The sequence below is a fragment of the Mixophyes fleayi genome, chromosome 3, assembly GCF_038048845.1.
Source record: "Mixophyes fleayi isolate aMixFle1 chromosome 3, aMixFle1.hap1, whole genome shotgun sequence".
Classification (NCBI taxonomy): domain Eukaryota; kingdom Metazoa; phylum Chordata; class Amphibia; order Anura; family Limnodynastidae; genus Mixophyes; species Mixophyes fleayi.
Window position 1 is genome coordinate 2,770,240 of NC_134404.1, and position 19,444 is coordinate 2,789,683.

A 19,444-nucleotide genomic window follows, 5' to 3' on the forward strand; every position below is an offset into this window, starting at 1 on the left:
TTACTGCACTATGCCTGTGCCCTTACTGCACTATGCCTGTGCTCTTACTGCACTATGCCTGTGCTCTTACTGTACTATGCCTGTGCCCTTACTGCACTATGCCTGTGCCCTTACTGCACTATGCCTGTGCCCTTACTGCACTATGCCTGTGCTCTTACTGCACTATGCCTGTGCTCTTACTGCACTATGCCTGTGCTCTTACTGCACTATGCCTGTGCCCTTACTGCGCTATGCCTGTGCCCTTACTGCGCTATGCCTGTGCTCTTACTGCGCTATGCCTGTGCTCTTACTGCACTATGCCTGTGCCCTTACTGCACTATGCCTGTGCCCTTACTGCACTATGCCTGTGCCCTTACTGCACTATGCCTGTGCCCTTACTGCACTATGCCTGTGCTCTTACTGCACTATGCCTGTACCCTTACTGCACTATGCCTGTGCCCTTACTGCGCTATGCCTGTACCCTTACTGCACTATGCCTGTGCTCTTACTGCACTATGCCTGTGCTCTTACTGCACTATGCCTGTGCCCTTACTGCACTATGCCTGTGCCCTTACTGCACTATGCCTGTGCCCTTACTGCACTATGCCTGTGCTCTTACTGCACTACGCCTGTGCTCTTACTGCACTACGCCTGTGCTCTTACTGCACTACGCCTGTGCCCTTACTGCACTACGCCTGTGCCCTTACTGCACTATGCCTGTGCTCTTACTGCACTATGCCTGTGCCCTTACTGCACTATGCCTGTGCTCTTACTGCACTATGCCTGTGCCCTTACTGCACTATGCCTGTGCTCTTACTGCGCTATGCCTGTGCCCTTACTGCGCTATGCCTGTGCCCTTACAGCGCTATGCCTGTGCCCTTACTGCGCTATGCCTGTGCCCTTACTGCACTATGCCTGTGCTCTTACTGCACTATGCCTGTGCCCTTACTGCACTATGCCTGTGCCCTTACTGCACTATGCCTGTGCCCTTACTGCGCTATGCCTGTGCTCTTACTGCGCTATGCCTGTGCTCTTACTGCACTATGCCTGTTCCCTTACTGCACTATGCCTGTGCTCTTACTGCACTATGCCTGTGCTCTTACTGCACTATGCCTGTGCTCTTACTGCACTATGCCTGTGCCCTTACTGCACTATGCCTGTGCCCTTACTGCACTATGCCTGTGCCCTTACTGCACTATGCCTGTGCTCTTACTGCACTATGCCTGTGCTCTTACTGCACTGTGCCTGTGCTCTTACTGCACTGTGCCTGTGCCTTTACTGCACTATGCCTGTGCCCTTACTGCACTATGCCTGTGCCCTTACTGCACTATGCCTGTGCCCTTACTGCACTATGCCTGTGCTCTTACTGCGCTATGCCTGTGCTCTTACTGCCCTATGCCTGTGCTCTTACTGCACTACGCCTGTGCCCTTACTGCACTACGCCTGTGCTCTTACTGCACTGTGCCTGTGCTCTTACTGCACTGTGCCTGTGCCTTTACTGCACTATGCCTGTGCCCTTACTGCACTATGCCTGTGCCCTTACTGCACTATGCCTGTGCCCTTACTGCACTATGCCTGTGCCCTTACTGCACTATGCCTGTGCTCTTACTGCACTATGCCTGTGCTCTTACTGCACTATGCTATGCCTGTGCCCTTACTGCACTATGCCTGTGCCCTTACTGCACTATGCCTGTGCTCTTACTGCACTATGCCTGTGCTCTTACTGCACTGTGCCTGTGCTCTTACTGCACTATGCCTGTGCTCTTACTGCACTGTGCCTGTGCTCTTACTGCACTATGCCTGTGCTCTTACTGCACTATGCCTGTGCCCTTACTGCACTATGCCTGTGCCCTTACTGCACTATGCCTGTGCCCTTACTGTACTATGCCTGTGCCCTTCTGTACTATGCCTGTGCCCTTACTGCACTATGCCTGTGCTCTTACTGCACTATGCCTGTGCCCTTACTGCACTATGCCTGTGCCCTTACTGCACTATGCCTGTGCCCTTACTGCACTATGCCTGTGCCCTTACTGCACTATGCCTGTGCCCTTACTGCACTATGCCTGTGCCCTTACTGTACTATGCCTGTGCCCTTCTGTACTATGCCTGTGCCTTTACTGCACTATGCCTGTGCCCTTACTGCACTATGCCTGTGCCCTTACTGCACTATGCCTGTGCCCTTACTGCGCTATGCCTGTGCTTACTGCGCTATGCCTGTGCTCTTACTGCACTATGCCTGTGCTCTTACTGCACTACGCCTGTGCCCTTACTGCACTACGCCTGTGCTCTTACTGCACTGTGCCTGTGCTCTTACTGCACTGTGCCTGTGCCTTTACTGCACTATGCCTGTGCCCTTACTGCACTATGCCTGTGCCCTTACTGCACTATGCCTGTGCCCTTACTGCACTATGCCTGTGCCCTTACTGCACTATGCCTGTGCCCTTACTGCACTATGCCTGTGCCCTTACTGCACTATGCCTGTGCTCTTACTGCACTATGCCTGTGCCCTTACTGCACTATGCCTGTGCCCTTACTGCACTATGCCTCTGCTCTTACTGCACTATGCCTGTGCTCTTACTGCACTATGCCTGTGCTCTTACTGCACTATGCCTGTGCCCTTACTGCACTATGCCTGTGCCCTTACTGCACTATGCCTGTGCCCTTACTGCACTGTGCCTGTGCCCTTACTGCACTGTGCCTGTGCTCTTACTGCACTATGCCTGTGCTCTTACTGCACTATGCCTGTGCCCTTACTGCACTATGCCTGTACTCTTACTGCACTATGCCTGTGCCCTTACTGCACTGTGCCTGTGCTCTTACTGCACTATGCCTGTACTCTTACTGCACTATGCCTGTGCTCTTACTGCACTGTGCCTGTGCCCTTACTGCACTATGCCTGTGCTCTTACTGCACTATGCCTGTGCTCTTACTGCACTATGCCTGTGCTCTTACTGCACTATGCCTGTGCTCTTACTGCACTGCGCCTGTGCTCTTACTGCACTCTGCCTGTGCTCTTACTGCACTGCGCCTGTACTCTTACTGCACTTTGCCTGTGCCCTTACTGCACTATGCCTGTGCTCTTACTGCACTATGCCTTTGCCCTTACTGCACTATGCCTGTGCTCTTACTGCACTATGCCTGTGCCCTTACTGCACTATGCCTGTGCCCTTACTGCACTATGCCTGTGCTCTTACTGCACTATGCCTGTGCTCTTACTGCACTGCGCCTGTGCCCTTACTGCACTATGCCTGTGCCCTTACTGCACTATGCCTGTGCCCTTACTGCACTGCGCCTGTGCTCTTACTGCACTATGCCTGTGCCCTTACTGCACTATGCCTGTGCCCTTACTGCTCTATGCCTGTGCCCTTACTGCACTATGCCTGTGCTCTTACTGCACTATGCCTGTGCCCTTACTGCACTATGCCTGTGCCCTTACTGCACTATGCCTGTGCCCTTACTGCACTGCGCCTGTGCTCTTACTGCACTATGCCTGTGCTCTTACTGCACTATGCCTGTGCTCTTACTGCACTATGCCTGTGCTCTTACTGCACTATGCCTGTGCTCTTACTGCACTGCGCCTGTGCTCTTACTGCACTGCGCCTGTGCTCTTACTGCACTATGCCTGTGCTCTTACTGCACTATGCCTGTGCTCTTACTGCACTATGCCTGTGCTCTTACTGCACTGCGCCTGTGCTCTTACTGCACTATGCCTGTGCTCTTACTGCACAATGCCTGTGCTCTTACTGCACTATGCCTGTGCTCTTACTGCACTATGCCTGTGCCCTTCTGCACTATGCCTGTGCCCTTACTGCACTGCGCCTGTGCTCTTACTGCACTATGCCTGTGCCCTTACTGCACTATGCCTGTGCCCTTACTGCTCTATGCCTGTGCCCTTACTGCACTATGCCTGTGCTCTTACTGCACTATGCCTGTGCCCTTACTGCACTATGCCTGTGCCCTTACTGCACTATGCCTGTGCTCTTACTGCACTGCGCCTGTGCTCTTACTGCACTATGCCTGTGCTCTTACTGCACTATGCCTGTGCTCTTACTGCACTATGCCTGTGCTCTTACTGCACTATGCCTGTGCTCTTACTGCACTATGCCTGTGCTCTTACTGCACTGCGCCTGTGCTCTTACTGCACTGCGCCTGTGCTCTTACTGCACTATGCCTGTGCTCTTACTGCACTATGCCTGTGCCCTTACTGCACTATGCCTGTGCTCTTACTGCACTATGCCTGTGCTCTTACTGCACTATACCTGTGCCCTTACTGCACTATGCCTGTGCCCTTACTGCACTATGCCTGTGCTCTTACTGCACTATGCCTGTGCCCTTCTGCACTATGCCTGTGCCCTTACTGCACTATGCCTGTGCCCTTACTGCACTATGCCTGTGCTCTTACTGCACTATGCCTGTGCTCTTACTGCACTATGCCTGTGCCCTTACTGCGCTATGCCTGTGCCCTTACTGCGCTATGCCTGTGCTCTTACTGCACTATGCCTGTGCTCTTACTGCACTATGCCTGTGCTCTTACTGCGCTATGCCTGTGCTCTTACTGCACTATGCCTGTGCTCTTACTGCACTATTCCTGTGCCCTTCTGTACTATGCCTGTGCTCTTACTGCACTATGCCTGTGCTCTTACTGTACTATGCCTGTGCTCTTACTGCACTATGCCTGTGCTCTTACTGCACTATGCCTGTGCTCTTACTGCGCTATGCCTGTGCTCTTACTGCACTATGCCTGTGCTCTTACTGCACTATTCCTGTGCCCTTCTGTACTATGCCTGTGCTCTTACTGCACTATGCCTGTGCTCTTACTGCACTATGCCTGTACTCTTACTGCACTATGCCTGTGCTCTTACTGCACTATGCCTGTACTCTTACTGCACTATGCCTGTGCTCTTACTGTACTATGCCTGTACTCTTACTGCACTATGCCTGTGCTCTTACTGCACTATGCCTGTGCTCTTACTGTACTATGCCTGTGCTCTTACTGCACTATGCCTGTGCTCTTACTGCACTATGCCTGTGCCCTTACTGCACTATGCCTGTGCCCTTACTGCACTGTGCCTGTGCCCTTACTGCACTATGCCTGTGCTCTTACTGCACTATGCCTGTGCCCTTACTGCACTATGCCTGTGCCCTTACTGCACTGTGCCTGTGCCCTTACAGCGCTATGCCTGTGCTCTTACTGCACTATGCCTGTGCTCTTACTGCACTATGCCTGTGCCCTTACTGCACTGTGCCTGTGCCCTTACAGCGCTATGCCTGTGCTCTTACCTAGTGATCTATTTTGCTGCTTGTTTCCAGTCTGTGTCCCAACAATCACAGAAACTACATTTTATTAAGCCCCCAAAATATTCTGATGATCAAGCACGTGAGGGGGGGAAGGGGCTGTATTTAGCAAGGCTACGACAAGCTGCGGATAGAGCTGTGGCAGAGAGCATATGACGTTGATGCAACTAAAAATAGTAGGAATGACACCAGACATACAGGAGATGGACCAGTGTGTGTACCTCGGGGGATGGGTTAGTTATCAATGCAAAAGTGACATTACCTTAATTTTATACCACCTGATAATGTAATAAAACATGTATGGACATATTACCATGTTGTCTACAAATGGTGTAAAACATTCAGATACACAAGAGAGAATAATGTCTTATTAAAAAAAGCACATTTACCATATATATATATAAAAAAAAAAAAATGCAATATACCTCCACATTGTTGCTTATCCTTTACAATTAAATAGTAATTGATAACATATTTTTCTTGTCTGCATATGCAGGTCGAAAATACGTATTATATGCAAGAAAACAGGTGTATGTCCGACCCTAAAGAAATTCCATAATAGGCATTTATTTACTGCGTTTCACTTACCCTGCTCACCAGTTAGAACAATTAGATAGATCTGTATCACTCGTTATTAATGAAAGAGAATGGAAACAATGTGAGAAAAATGTGCATCACTGGAATAAAGGAAAATGATGATTTAATGTAACGAAGGTCAAATGGGGAATTATACAGTTTTTCTGGGGTTTTTACCTTCATACATCGTGCAAAGGGGAAGCTCAGCAAACACAGAGCGCCGGGAGCTCACAAATGTGTAAGGTGGAAATTGCACACAGAGGCGGGAACCTTGTAGTGAGCTTGGCTGGAAAAGGACAATAATGGTGCAATATAAATGTGTTCTAACCCTCGGCAAGTAACTTCAAGAACTCCAGTTTGTTTAATCACTTAAATAAAAAGCCTGAACAGAAGAATTTTCTCTAGATTTTAGAAAATGAAAGCTGGGATTTGTATCCATTCAGCCACAAGAGCATTAATGAGATCGGGGACTGATGTTGGGCGATAGTAAAGTCGGGCACTGATGATAGGCAGTAGGGAGGTCGGGTACTGATGAGTGATAAGGACTGGCTCACAGTCGGCGCTCAAGTTCATTCCACATTTGTTTGGTGGGGTTAAGGTCAGGGCTCTGTCTAGGCCAATCAAGTTCTTCCACACCAAACTCAGGAAACCATATTTTGATGGACCTTGCTTTGTGCACAGGGGCGCTGTCATGCTGAAACAGCAAAGGGCCTTCCCCAAACTGTTTCCACAAAATTGGAAGCCCACAATTCTCTATATAACACCCCCTTACTCCTGCTAAGTGTCACGCGCCGTCCCTGTGTCGCGTCCTCCGCACAGGGGCGGACGCCTGCTTCTGCTCTTAGATGGCCAGTTGCTAGGCAACCGGTCATCACTTCAGGGTCCCGGCAGTCGCGCGTCCCGTTGCCTAGCAACGGGAAGCGATCCAAAGTATCCGGCGGTGATGTTCAGCGTCACCACCGCCGTAGGTAGTCCTGCCCCCAGTCTCCTCCTATAAAAGGCTGACTCTGGCACCTAATGAGTGCTAGAGTATAAGGTCCCATCCTAGCTCCAGCATTCCTGTGTATTTCTTCCTGTGACTCCAGTATATTACCCGGCTTGTTCCTGACTACCCCTATTCTGTACTCCCTGTGAATTGACCTCGGCTTGTTATTGACCATTCTCTTCTGCGCTCCTGATACCCGACCCGGCTAGCCCCTGACTACGGATTTGGATTCTCCCTGTGGCATCTCCTGATCTCTCGGTTCTGACCCGACCTGCCTGACACCGCTTCCATCCTTTCGCTTCACTGGTTGCTCCCTCTGAGGACCGCGACCTGCATGTTCCCGCAGCTAAGACCATACTTCCTTGCGGGGGTTCCTGGTGAAGACTTGGAACTCGTTAGACTCCGCGCCTCTTTGGTGAGTAATGCCAAAACCAGTAAGCAATACTCTAACTACGTGACTGTATACTCTGGCCATGACGTCAGATGGAACAGAAGAGCCCTCAGCTCGGGATCTCTTTATCCACCTGGGCCGCCGAGTGGAACAGCAGGAGGCGGACCAAGCTCATTTACTCCAGTACATCCAAGGAATTATGTCTCGGCTAGACACCCTACAGGCGGTCCAACCTCCCCCGACAGAACCCTCCGTTGCTCCTTCTCTCTCCGCTGTGGCCTCAGTGGCTCCATCTCCCTCCCTGACTCCGCCTACCAGGCTTAGGATTCCTTCTCCGGAGAAGTACGACGGAGATCCGAAGTGGTGCAGAGGGTTCCTCAATCAGTGCGCTATTCACTTTGAGTGCAAATCTTCAGCCTTCTCCTCTGAATGTACCAAGGTGGCCTTTATAATATCTCTTCTCAGTGGGCAAGCCATGGCCTGGGCTTCGCCGTTATGGGAGTGCAATGATCCTTTGCTGGGGAATTCTGCTACTTTTATTGACATGTTCTGGAAAGTTTTCGATGAACCAGGTCGGGTCTCCTCGGCCGCTTCCAGTCTCCTGAATCTCCGACAAGGTTCTATGTCTGTCGGCCAGTATGCAGTACAATTCCGCACTCTCTCTTCTGAGCTTCAATGGAATAATGAGAACCTCATTGATACCTTCTGGCAGGGTCTTACTGACCGAATCAAGGACGAACTTGCCACCAGAGAACTCCCCTCGGAACTGAACTCCCTTATTTCTCTGTGTATCAGGGTCGATCTCCGCTTCAGGGAGAGAACTTCAGAAAGATCCTTTACAAGACGTACCCCTCGACCGGCTCCTCAATTTCAAGATCCCCTATCTTCCACGGAAGAGCCTATGCAGCTTGGCCGTTCTAGATTGACGCCCGAAGAACGTGAGAGACGGTTCAAGCAGAAATTATGTTTATACTGCGGAGAGGCTTATCATGTATTAAGTCTCTGTCCTAAGAGATCGGGAAACGCCTCCTCCTAGACAATAAGAGGGAGGCCGCCTTAAGAGTCGCCATTTCCACTCCCTTTTCCACCTCCAATCCTGAGTTCCTTATTGCCGTCCAGAATGTGACCAGTAAAGGACCCCAGCGAACTTTTGCCTTTGTGGATTCCCGTGCCACAGGAAATGTCATCTGGGCTTCTCTTGCTTCACAGCTCCAATTATCCATCCAAGATCTGCCTCAACCGCTTACACTCACAGCCGTGTATGGTAACCGCGTCAGCAACGGTATCATCTCTAGCATCACGAGTGCGGTTCAGCTATTGGTAGGAGCCTTACATCAAGAGTGGATCCAATTCCTTGTGTTACCACAATCTGTGAATCCTTTAATTCAGGGCTTTCCTTGGCTTCGAGCCCATTCTCCTCAATTTAACTGGGTCCGAGCCGAGGTTATCTCCTGGGGTCCGCATTGTCATAGCAACTGCATCTCCACATCTCGCCCACGAGTCTGTATTACTCGCACCTTTCCTGACGAGACTACTCTTCCGTCGGCCTATCAGGCCTTTAAAGATGTCTTTTCCAAGAAGAGATCGGAGGTTCTGCCACCTCATTGTCCTTGGAATTGCCCGATTGAATTGATTCCGGGTAAACAGATTCCCCGTGGCAGGACTTATCTCTTGTCCTTACCGGAGAGTCAAGCCATGTCACAATACATTTCCGAGAATTTATCCCGGGGATTCATCAGAAAGTCCTCGTTTCCAGCTGGCGCAGGATTCTTCTTTGTTAAAAAGAAGGATGGGGGCCTTCGCCCCTGTATCGACTACCAACAACTGAACAAAATCACCATCAAGAATCGCTATCCATTACCCCTCATCACCGATCTTTATGACAAGATCAGCGGAGCACAAGTCTTTTCCAAACTGGACTTACGAGGGGCCTATAATCTTGTGTGTATTCGTCAAGGAGACGAATGGAAGACTGCGTTCAATACGTGAGACGGACACTTCGAATACCTTGTGATGCCCTTCGGGCTTTGTAACGCCCCCGCAGTCTTCCAGTCCTTTGTCAACGAAGTCTTCCAAGACATCCTATATCGTTTTGTCGTTGTCTATTTGGACAATATCCTGATATTCTCACAAGATATCATTTCCCATCGGTGTCATGTGAAGGAGGTCTTATCACGTTTACGTACCCACCAACTGTACTGCAAACTAGAAAAATGTATCTTCGAGGTCAAGCAGATTCCTTTTCTTGGATACATCATCTCAGGCTCTGGATTGCGCATGGATCCGCTGAAGGTGTCAGCCGTTACTAGTTGGCCTCGTCCCCAAGGTACCAAAGCCATCCAAAGATTTATTGGGTTTACCAACTACTACAGGCAGTTCATCAAGAACCTTTCCTCTGTAATTGCTTCAATAACTGCCTTGACTTGAAAATCGGCCAATCCTAAGAAGTGGCCTCCTGCCGCCTTAGAGGCCTTCGACCGGCTGAAACAAGCCTTTACGTCTGCCCCCGTTCTCTCGCAACCGGACCAACTAAAACCCTTTTTCCTTGAAGTTGATGCATCCGCTGTTGGTATAGGGGCAGTCCTGTTCCAGAAATCCGGACTTAGCCCACATCTCCCCTGTGGGTTCTTTTCTAAAAGGTTTCTTAGTCATGAAAAGAATTACGGTATCGGTGACAAGGAACTCCTCGCGATAGAATTTGCCCTGGAGGAGTGGCGCCATCTCCTGGAAGGCTCCCGTCATCCTGTGACGGTCTTAACAGACCATAAAAATCTGCTCAACATTAGTAAAGCACGGTATCTCAACCCACGTCAGGCACGATGGGCATCTTTCTTTTCTCGTTTTAACCTAGTCCTGACCTACTGTCCTGGTTCCAAAAATGTGCGGGCAGATGCTCTTTCCCGTTCATTCAATAATTCTGACCTATGTTCTCCCTTCGGAGCCTCTACCCATCATCACCCCCACCAGTATCATTGCCCTTACCGGAGCCTCTGCTAAAACACCCCCCAGAGGTTGCTCCTACTTGGAAACAAATTTGCGACCCAAAGCGCTACAGTGGGCACACTCCTCTAAACTATCTGGACATGCTGGAGTCAAGAAGACATATGAGTTCCTACGTCAACGATTCTGGTGGTCAACCTTATATTCCGATGTTCAAGAATTCGTGGCTTCCTGTGCAACTTGTGCCCGTTGTAAGAATCCAAGGTCAGCACCTTCTGGTCTTCTGCAACTGCTTCCCATTCCTGACCTTCAATGGCAAAGCATATCTATGGATTTCATCACCGATCTCCCTGTTAGTAATGGGTTTACTACTATTTGGGTTGTGGTTGACAGATTCTCTAAGATGGCCCACTTCGTACCCTTGGTTGCTCTTCCATCGGCATCTCAACTGACTACTATCTTCATCAAAGAGATCTTTAGGCTTCATGGCTGTCCTCGTGAAATCATCTCGGATCGTGGAGTCCAATTTGTGTCACAGTTCTGGAAGGCCTTTTGTAAGACACTCGGTTCTGAACTCAAATATTCTTCTGGCTATCATCCTTTAATGGCCAAACAGAGCGCGTCAACCAAGACCTGAAGGTCTTTCTACGATGTTTTTCTTCAGAGAACCAATCCAAATGGTCTAGTCTCCTACCCTGGGCAGAATTCGCGCATAATTTTCACCATCACAAATCCTCAGGTTCCTCTCCCTTCTCTGTCGTTTATGGAACTCAACCCACCCTCCCTAACTTCTCCAGTCATATTCCATCTCCGGTTCCCGCTGCTGATACCCTGATTCGGGACTTTTCTCGCATTTGGGCAAGGACCAAAAACAATCTCCAGGAAACCTCCCAACGTTACAAGCAAGCAGCTGATCGTCATAGAAGAAATATTCCCTTGCTTCAGGTCCATGACAAGGTTTGGTTCTCTACTCAAACTCAAACTTCGAGTACCCTCTCAGAAATTTGCTCCACGTTATATTACCCCTTTCCCTATTACTCATGTTATCAACCCAGTAACCTATAGACTCCGGCTGCCTCCCTCTCTAAGGATTCACAATGTGTTTCATGTTTCCCTCCTCAAACCAGTAATCCTTAGTAAGTTTCATCGCTTGCTCCGTCATCCTGCTCCTGTTCGAACTGCTGTGGGCGAAGAATTTGAAGTCAGTCGCATCGTAGATTTCCGTATCCTTCACGAACGGCATCAATTCTTGGTTCACTGGAAAGGTTTCGGGCCAGAGGAAAGATCCTGGGTGAATAAAGAAGAAGATCTCCACGCCCCATGTCTATTGAAATAATTCCTCAAAGGGAGATCTATCCGACAAATAGAAAGAGGAGGTACTGTCACGCGCCGTCCCGGTGTCGCGTCCTGCGCACAGGGATGGACGCCTGCTTCTGCTCATAGACGGCCGGTTGCTTGGCAACCGGTCGTCACTTCCGGGTCCCGGCAGCCGCGCGTCCCGTTGCCCAGCAACCACCGCCGTAGGTAGTCCTGCCCCCAGTCTCCTCCTATAACAGGCTGACTCTGGCACCTAATGAGTGCCAGAGTATTAGGTCCCATCCTAGCTCCAGAGTTCCTGAAGTATTCTTTCTGTGACTCCAGTGTATTACCCGGCTTGTTCCTGACTACCCCTATTCTGTACTCCCTGTGAATTGACCTCAGCTTGTTATTGACCATTCTCTTCTGCGCTCCTGATACCCGACCCGGCTAGCCCCTGACTACGGATTTGGATTCTCCCTGTGGCATCTCCTGATCTCTCGGTTCTGACCCGGCCTGCCTGACACCACTTCCATCCTTTCGCTTCACTGGTTGCTCCCTCTGAGGACCGCGACCTGCGTGTTCCCGCAGCTAAGACCATACTTCCTTGTGGGGGTTCCTGGTGAAGATCTGGAACACGTTAGACTCCGCGCCTCTTTGGTGAGTAGTGCCAAAATCAGTAAGCAATACTCTGAATACGTGACACTAAGAGATATTCATCTAAAATTGTCAAGTGTGTATCACTTAATATTTCATGCTCAACCAAAAGTTTTCTTAGTCTGGGTATGTATGGATGTGGATATAATGACCACCAGGGGCGACTTGGGGACCCCCTGTAACCACACCCTTCACATAACTCTGAAACATGATAAGATTGTTCTTTTATATAAAAATATTTACTTTGAATATATATATTTTTAACAAATGTACAATTAAGGAATAAATAATATTTAAAATCACAAACATTTTTATGAGGATCAGTATTGGACTCACTATAGATATATTAATACATTTGGATGTTATTGTATCAATGTAATTTTAATATTATGCTAACTATTTCTAATAGACTACAAAATTACCTTTATAAACTGGTCTTAACTCACTATAAAATATCACTATGTCTAACACCTATATATAGATCATATCACACTAACTTACTTTATAAGAGCCTGAAAGTAATACTAAATTACACTCATTACTAAATATTAACTAATTAATATTATAATACACTTAAAACTTCACTGTGCACAGTATTGATTCTTGCAATATCCCTCACTTCCAGGCCGGGCTGTCGTTAATGCACTTATAATACTGTCAGTAGCTACTTTTCACTTAGTTATATATATATTTTATTTTCTCCAGATATGTATCTAAATTCCATATCACTAACAATGCAGATGCTATAATAAATTTACATAAATCAGTCTCTGAAGTAAGTATTTCTATCGACTATGATGATAATATATTGAATGGACCTATATCACAGTCTCTGAAATACATATTTAAAAGGATACACATGATGTCTTGAATCTATCTATATCATAGTCTTTGAAATAAATATTTATATTTATTTATAAAATCTGTATCTCCTGTTCAGGTTTATGTAATATAAGGATATGATAGTTTCTCAGGTTTACTCACAAGGGTTTGATTATACCAATACCGCTTTTCTCACTGTTTCTTTTCCCAGAGGGTTGGTTTTTCAAAATGATGTTTCTTCTCACATACTCTTTGGCTTCATAAATAATTATCTTTACATATAATTCTGTCAACAGATTTCTCATTAACGCTAATCTCCATAAATACAGCCTTTTACATATACATCTCTTAATAGATCAATCTCATTAATATATATCTGTCTTCCAGCAGATCTGTCTCTATAAGTTTTCTACTCCTCATATTGGTCCGTCTCCTCTCTCCCTCATGCTGGTGTCCAGTAAAACCGTTATTCCTCCTCGCTCCACTGTAACTGACACACTACTTTGTCCGTTCTGGTGCAATTGCGTAATATCATTCAGGCCGCCAGGATATGTAGTCCCAGCCAGTGTCGGCTTCTATATTTATTGCTTATATCTGCCCGACAGCAGATGTAACATATACAATATCATTATTTGCTGTAGAATTAAGATTTCCTCTGGAACTGAGGGGCCCAGTCCAAACCATGAAAGACAGACCATTATTCCTCTTTCACCAAACTTTACAGTTGGTAATATGCATTCAGGGAGGATCTATTGGTATCCTGGTATCCGCCAAACTCAGATTCGTCCATTGGATGCCGGATGGTGTACTGTGATTTGTCTTTCCAGAGAATGGGTTTTTACTGATAGAGGATCCAATAATGTTCTGCTTTACACCACTTTAGTCAATGTTTGACATTGCACATAGTGATCGGGGGGTTATGTGCAGCTGCTTGACCATGGAAACCCACTCAATGAAGCTCTCGATAAGCAAATCTTCTGCACCTATTAGAAATGGGTGTGGCCTTAATGGCCAAACACACACTTAGAACGGGTGTCCACATACATTTGGCCATGTAGTATATATGTTTCAAAATAATGTAAAGTGATCTAGGTTGTGAGAGTAATATCATTTGTACCAAAACAAATATTTACATGAGCTCTCTGATGGAAGCATGATGGGAACAGAGTACACTATTGGGGGTGTTTATAAAGCTAATTTATCCTTAATAGCTACATGGCTATAACGTAAAAACAGTTTTACTAACTAGAGTTGCAGACATTTCCTGTGTAGGGTTGTATTTTAAGCATATAAAAGCTATTTACTAAAACTATACTTATTGTAGCAAAAACTTACTTTTCACCACAATATTTGAATATTTTATAACTGAGCATCCGAATGATGATCAATGGTGAAAGGTATCCGGGGAGATAAGAATTTCTTACCACTCTGGAAGTCCCTGTTCTGATCAACTCACAATATGTAGGGGCCCAGCGCTCACGTACAACTGGAAGACTATTACAAAAAAAATACATTAAATTTTTTTAAAAAAGTTTTATATATATATAAATATAGTATTATATAGAGATGGGGGGTTGGCAATAGCCCTATTCATTTTAAACAGATCAGGGCAGGAATACAATGTATTCTATAAATGAATAATGTTTTTCTGTCCTTCTCTCACTTGATAACTAGACTCCCCCATTTAGAGCAATGTGTTATAATCACTATTTCCACCCTACACTCTTTGATGAATTGGACCCAATATGTTCTCCATCCATCCATTAATCTCCTGCCTCCCTAAAGTACACAATGCTGATAACATCACACAGGTCTGCTCATCACTGTCCTAACAGAAACTTTTAGTGCACAAAGTGTGTTTTATAACACTAAGGGGCATCTTGAATCAGCTTCCGGGATCGCGGCATTGTGCAGCCCCGCACATAAAGTGCAATTACGGCACCACCACATCGCAAATTTCCTTTACAACCCTATGGGGTGTGAAGGGAAATCTGCAGTGTTGCGGTATTTTGGAGGAGTCAGCCGAGCTTAGCCGCGGTCTAGGAAGTCAATTGAATATGCCCCTAAGAGTGTCTTCATCATAGTGGCGTAGTTATTAGCACTTCTGCCTTACAGCACTGGGGTCATGAGTTCAATTCCCAACCATGGCCTTATCTGTGAGGAGTTTGTATGTTCTCCCCGTATTTGTGTGGGTTTCCTCCAGGTGCTCCTGTTTCCTCCCACACTCCAAAAAAGGTTAATTGGCTGCTAACAAATTGACCCTAGTCTCTGTGTGTGTGTGTGTGTGTGTCTGTGTGTGTGTGTGTCTGTGTGTGTGTGTGTGTGTGTTAGGGAATTTAGACTGTAAGCTCCAATGAGGCAGCGGCTGATGTGTGTGAGTTCTCTGTACAGCGCTGCGGAATTAGTGGCGCTATATAAATAAATGGTGATGATGATGATGATGGTGAATGGAGACCACAGAGCTCTGGACAAGTCACTCTCACACCGGATGAATCTAACTACATTCTGAGGATCACAGATCCCAGTACTGTGCTCCCACCTGATTACTGTGTGGATACTTCTCTTCCTCCGTACTGTGATTAGTTTCATCTCAACCATGTGGAATTATATGACAAATAAATTATAGTAATAGTTGTGGTATTATACCATTTAATTTTACATTCCTTCATTATATTCCCTTACGCAGGAAGATTCATCAAAGATCTATTTTACCAACACTCTTCAAATTGACCCAATTGCTGAACCTCTTATTACCCGGAATCCTTTCATCTACAACTTTACCTGCGCCTACAACTTCTATCCTGTGCTAAGGTGAGATTTGTATGGTGACATGAGGTGAGATCATACAGGTATATTATTAGGTAATTCATTCCTACTACAGTATGGATCATGGTGTAACCCAGGACATTGAAGTAAATGTTCGATAGGAGAGAGTGTGAGAAACATTTACTTCAAAATATTTCCTCATCTTGCAGAGCACATTTCTGTGTCCATAAATATAAGACTTAGATTATTATATTACTGATCACTCATTTCTGTCTGATAAACTAGACTACTTATTGCTGAGGACATTTCTCCTATGTGGGCAGCAGTATCGGTGCCTATGATGAGGACTACTAACTGTACCACCTACCTCCAGTCATACTGCACTCAGATACTTTATATGTCAGTGTCTGGGAGCGCTGCAGTTGATTTACTTAATTTCATGAATTCTTGAAAGACTGATGTTCAATATATATGTCCCACTTTAATTGTAGACTAGTGAGACACAATGTGCACAAGTATTGTATGATTACATGTAGCTACAGATCTCCAGTTCCTGGATGTGCAGACACTGACGTGAGCCATGAGACCAGCTAGAAATGAAACACCCATATTATATCCAGGACAAGGTCCAAGGGATCAGGGCACAGAATCTGTGATGTTACAAATATCCACCAACACCCATAGAACACCAGACCTTAAACAATATAATACTATTTTATTTCATAGCACAAATACGTTGGTCAGAGAGCACAAACCAGCTGGATTAATTAATAGTGAACACCCAAAAATAGTAACCTCCAGTGCAAAATAGTAACAACTAAATAGTGTGGGGTTCTAGCATCAATATATAAATCACATATACAGGAATGCACTAGGGGGGCTAAGTAGTGACAATAATAATAATAATCTCAGGTGGAGAGTACATCTGTCTAAGGGGAAGTTCTCACTATTATCTTACATCTGTGTATCATCGAGTATTCTCCTTGTACTGCCCTGAGTGGTCCTGTGACTCCTTGTAGGGACCAATAGGCTCAGTTTTTAATCCCATCTGCCTTGAATTCTGTTATGTTCAATGGCCGATTGATGAAAAGCAACTGAAGCAAATGAAGATGTAATATACATCCAGCCTTTAGGATATACATTTATATCCCAGTATAATGTCTGTACTATGTCCTATTGTCCCTCACAATGCTCCAACACCATCAGTCCTTCTACGTGTCACTAAATGCAGGACTGTCACCAAACCATCATCACAGTGTCATTTCTCTATAATTTCTAAGTTTTCAGCTTTGTGGTGAAAATAAACCATTATTTATTCTACTTAATATTTCCTCCTATTGACTGAGAAATACATGTAACATTATTACTAGAATAACCAAGAAATTAAACAATGGATCTGGCTGATAAGGTGCAGAATATCTGAGGTCATTAACAGACTAAGGGAACTCTGCTTCTGATAATAATTTCTTACTGAAACCTTAACAGATTACTTTTGCTTTTATTTTTGCTTCATGTATTTTTCATACAAAAATGTAACAGCTACAATTATAAACCTGTCATGTAGCTGTATTGTCTCACAGGCTGGAGCTATACAATCATATAGAGGACTGTGTGATACTATGGGAACCTGGAAAAATACTGAACAGTGATGATGTAAATATAGAGTGCAGTTTTTTTAATGAGATGTTTTTATTTTGACAGTACAATAATTATACAAACTCCGCCATATAATAGACACAACTATTATACTGTCATGATGATTGCGTATAAGGATGCTGCGTACACTACTCTAATAACACCAGATGACAAAGTGGTTGCTGGATCATATGTCTATCTCTCGTTGTATTCTCCAAATGTGGATGGAAATGTATTTGCTTTAAGGGCAGAGAGGTGCTTTGCCTCTCCCACCAGTGACCGTAATGACCCCAATCCTGTGCCGCTTGTAAGTGGAGGGTAAGTAAAAATGTTTTGTGCAATTTTATGGTCTTAGCATTGTCAAACAAGCTGATAATTCCAACCCAATGGAGATGAGGCCATTCTACACACCTTCTGAAAGTTGGTTATTAAAAAAAAACATTTATGGACTGATTTTTCTATAGACAAGTTGAGATCACAAACTCCAGGGCCATCCCATAATGAGACCACACTGAGGCCAAAATTGTTTTCCTAATAGAAAATTGTATGTATTATGTGAAAAAGACTTATCTACAATGGCCTCACCCACTTTCTCTCCACCATCTCTCTTCTCGGGCTCTGTTCATCACTCTCTTCTCCTCTATACCCTGCATAACATTACCAGAATATGCTGCTTACTCACTCAGGGTCTGATTCATTAAGGAAAGCAGAGCAAAAATAAAATAGTAACTTTGCACCATGGCAAAACTATGTTGGAATGGAGGGGAGGTGAATTTAAAATGTGGGGTCAGATTTATAGTTGGGGGAGGGTATGTCCTAGATCAATTTTAAATTTCAGTGTAAATATAAAGCTATCAATTATTTGTGTGCTAGATGAAAAACAGTATTTTCCTTATGTGGAAAATATAAGCTAATGTGCACCTCTTGTATTGTATCATGGTTTGTCCATTAGCAAATTTACTCATTTTTTTGTATGTACCCAATACTCTGGACCATTCTCTTATTATCTCCTTCCTTTACTACTGCAACCTCCTTTTTAGTTGTCCATCCTCTCACCTGGTTACCCCTCCTACAGTCCATCCTGAATTAAGCAGTGAATCCTATCTTCCTCTCTTTCAGCTCCTTACCCGCTGCCTCCTCACCCCCTCCATAATTCATTCAAGCTGCTCACACTTACCTACAAAACCTTCACCAATGCTTCCTCTTCATAAATCTCTGATCTCGTGACAAGATACGTCCCAGCTTTATCATTGTGCTCTATATTGACCTTTGCCTCTTGTTCCCTCTAACAACCACCTCATTCCCACCTTTGGTACTCTTTATTTGCCTGACCAGACTCTCTCTCAACCTCCAATCTCTCAAGCATTTTTGAAAAACCTACCTCTTAATTTCTTCAATATTGCCTACACCACCCTCTGTTAACCTACTGTACATGCTCCGCCCCATGCCCATTCATGTCTTATATCCTACTGTAAATATTTACCCCCTCCATCTAGACCTTAAGCTCTCACAAGCAGGGCCTCTCGACACCGTGTCTCATGTCTATACCCTCTTTGTATACCTCATTTATACCTGTTTGTTTTTTGCTCAGTTCATTTTATTTGTGTGAGTGTTTTGATGTTATGTTTAACATTGGACATTATACATGTATATGTGCTACTTATATTTATATTTGTATGATTTTTAATTGGTTTTGCTCTCACATGTATTGCTATTATATTACATTAGTATTACTGTAACCTGTATGCCGACAGTCCAGGAGCTTCAGAATTTTTGCACCGTACAAATAAACAATGAGGATGATGAGAATCTGATCATGAATCATGTGTTTTCTATGAACAGTTGTGGAGTTTCTGGTGATGTTCCAACTTCAATGTTGGAAAATGGGCAGAGTTTAGAGACCAGAATCCAAATCAGTTCATCCTTATTTCGAGGAAACAATGGAGTGTATATATTCTGTGACGTGCGTCTCTGTAATATCAGTGATGGATGTACTGGGGTAAGTGAGAGGGTTTATTGCATCTCACAGTGGTAATACCTCTGTATTGTGGACACTTTAGAAAACTCAGTGAATCAGTTTATATATGAAGCTAAAAAGACAA

At 45.3% G+C, this 19,444-nt stretch overlaps 1 protein-coding gene across 1 annotated transcript in view; it reads left to right on the forward strand.

Annotated features, from left to right (window-relative positions):
- Positions 1–19,444, forward strand: part of LOC142142546 (uncharacterized) — a 144,595-nt gene that overhangs the window by 62,115 nt on the left and 63,036 nt on the right. Inside the window, exons 10-12 of the mRNA XM_075200424.1 lie at positions 15,628–15,752; positions 17,409–17,660; positions 19,185–19,341. Coding sequence (XP_075056525.1) covers positions 15,628–15,752; positions 17,409–17,660; positions 19,185–19,341 — 534 coding nt within the window. The remainder of the gene's footprint in view (positions 1–15,627; positions 15,753–17,408; positions 17,661–19,184; positions 19,342–19,444) is intronic.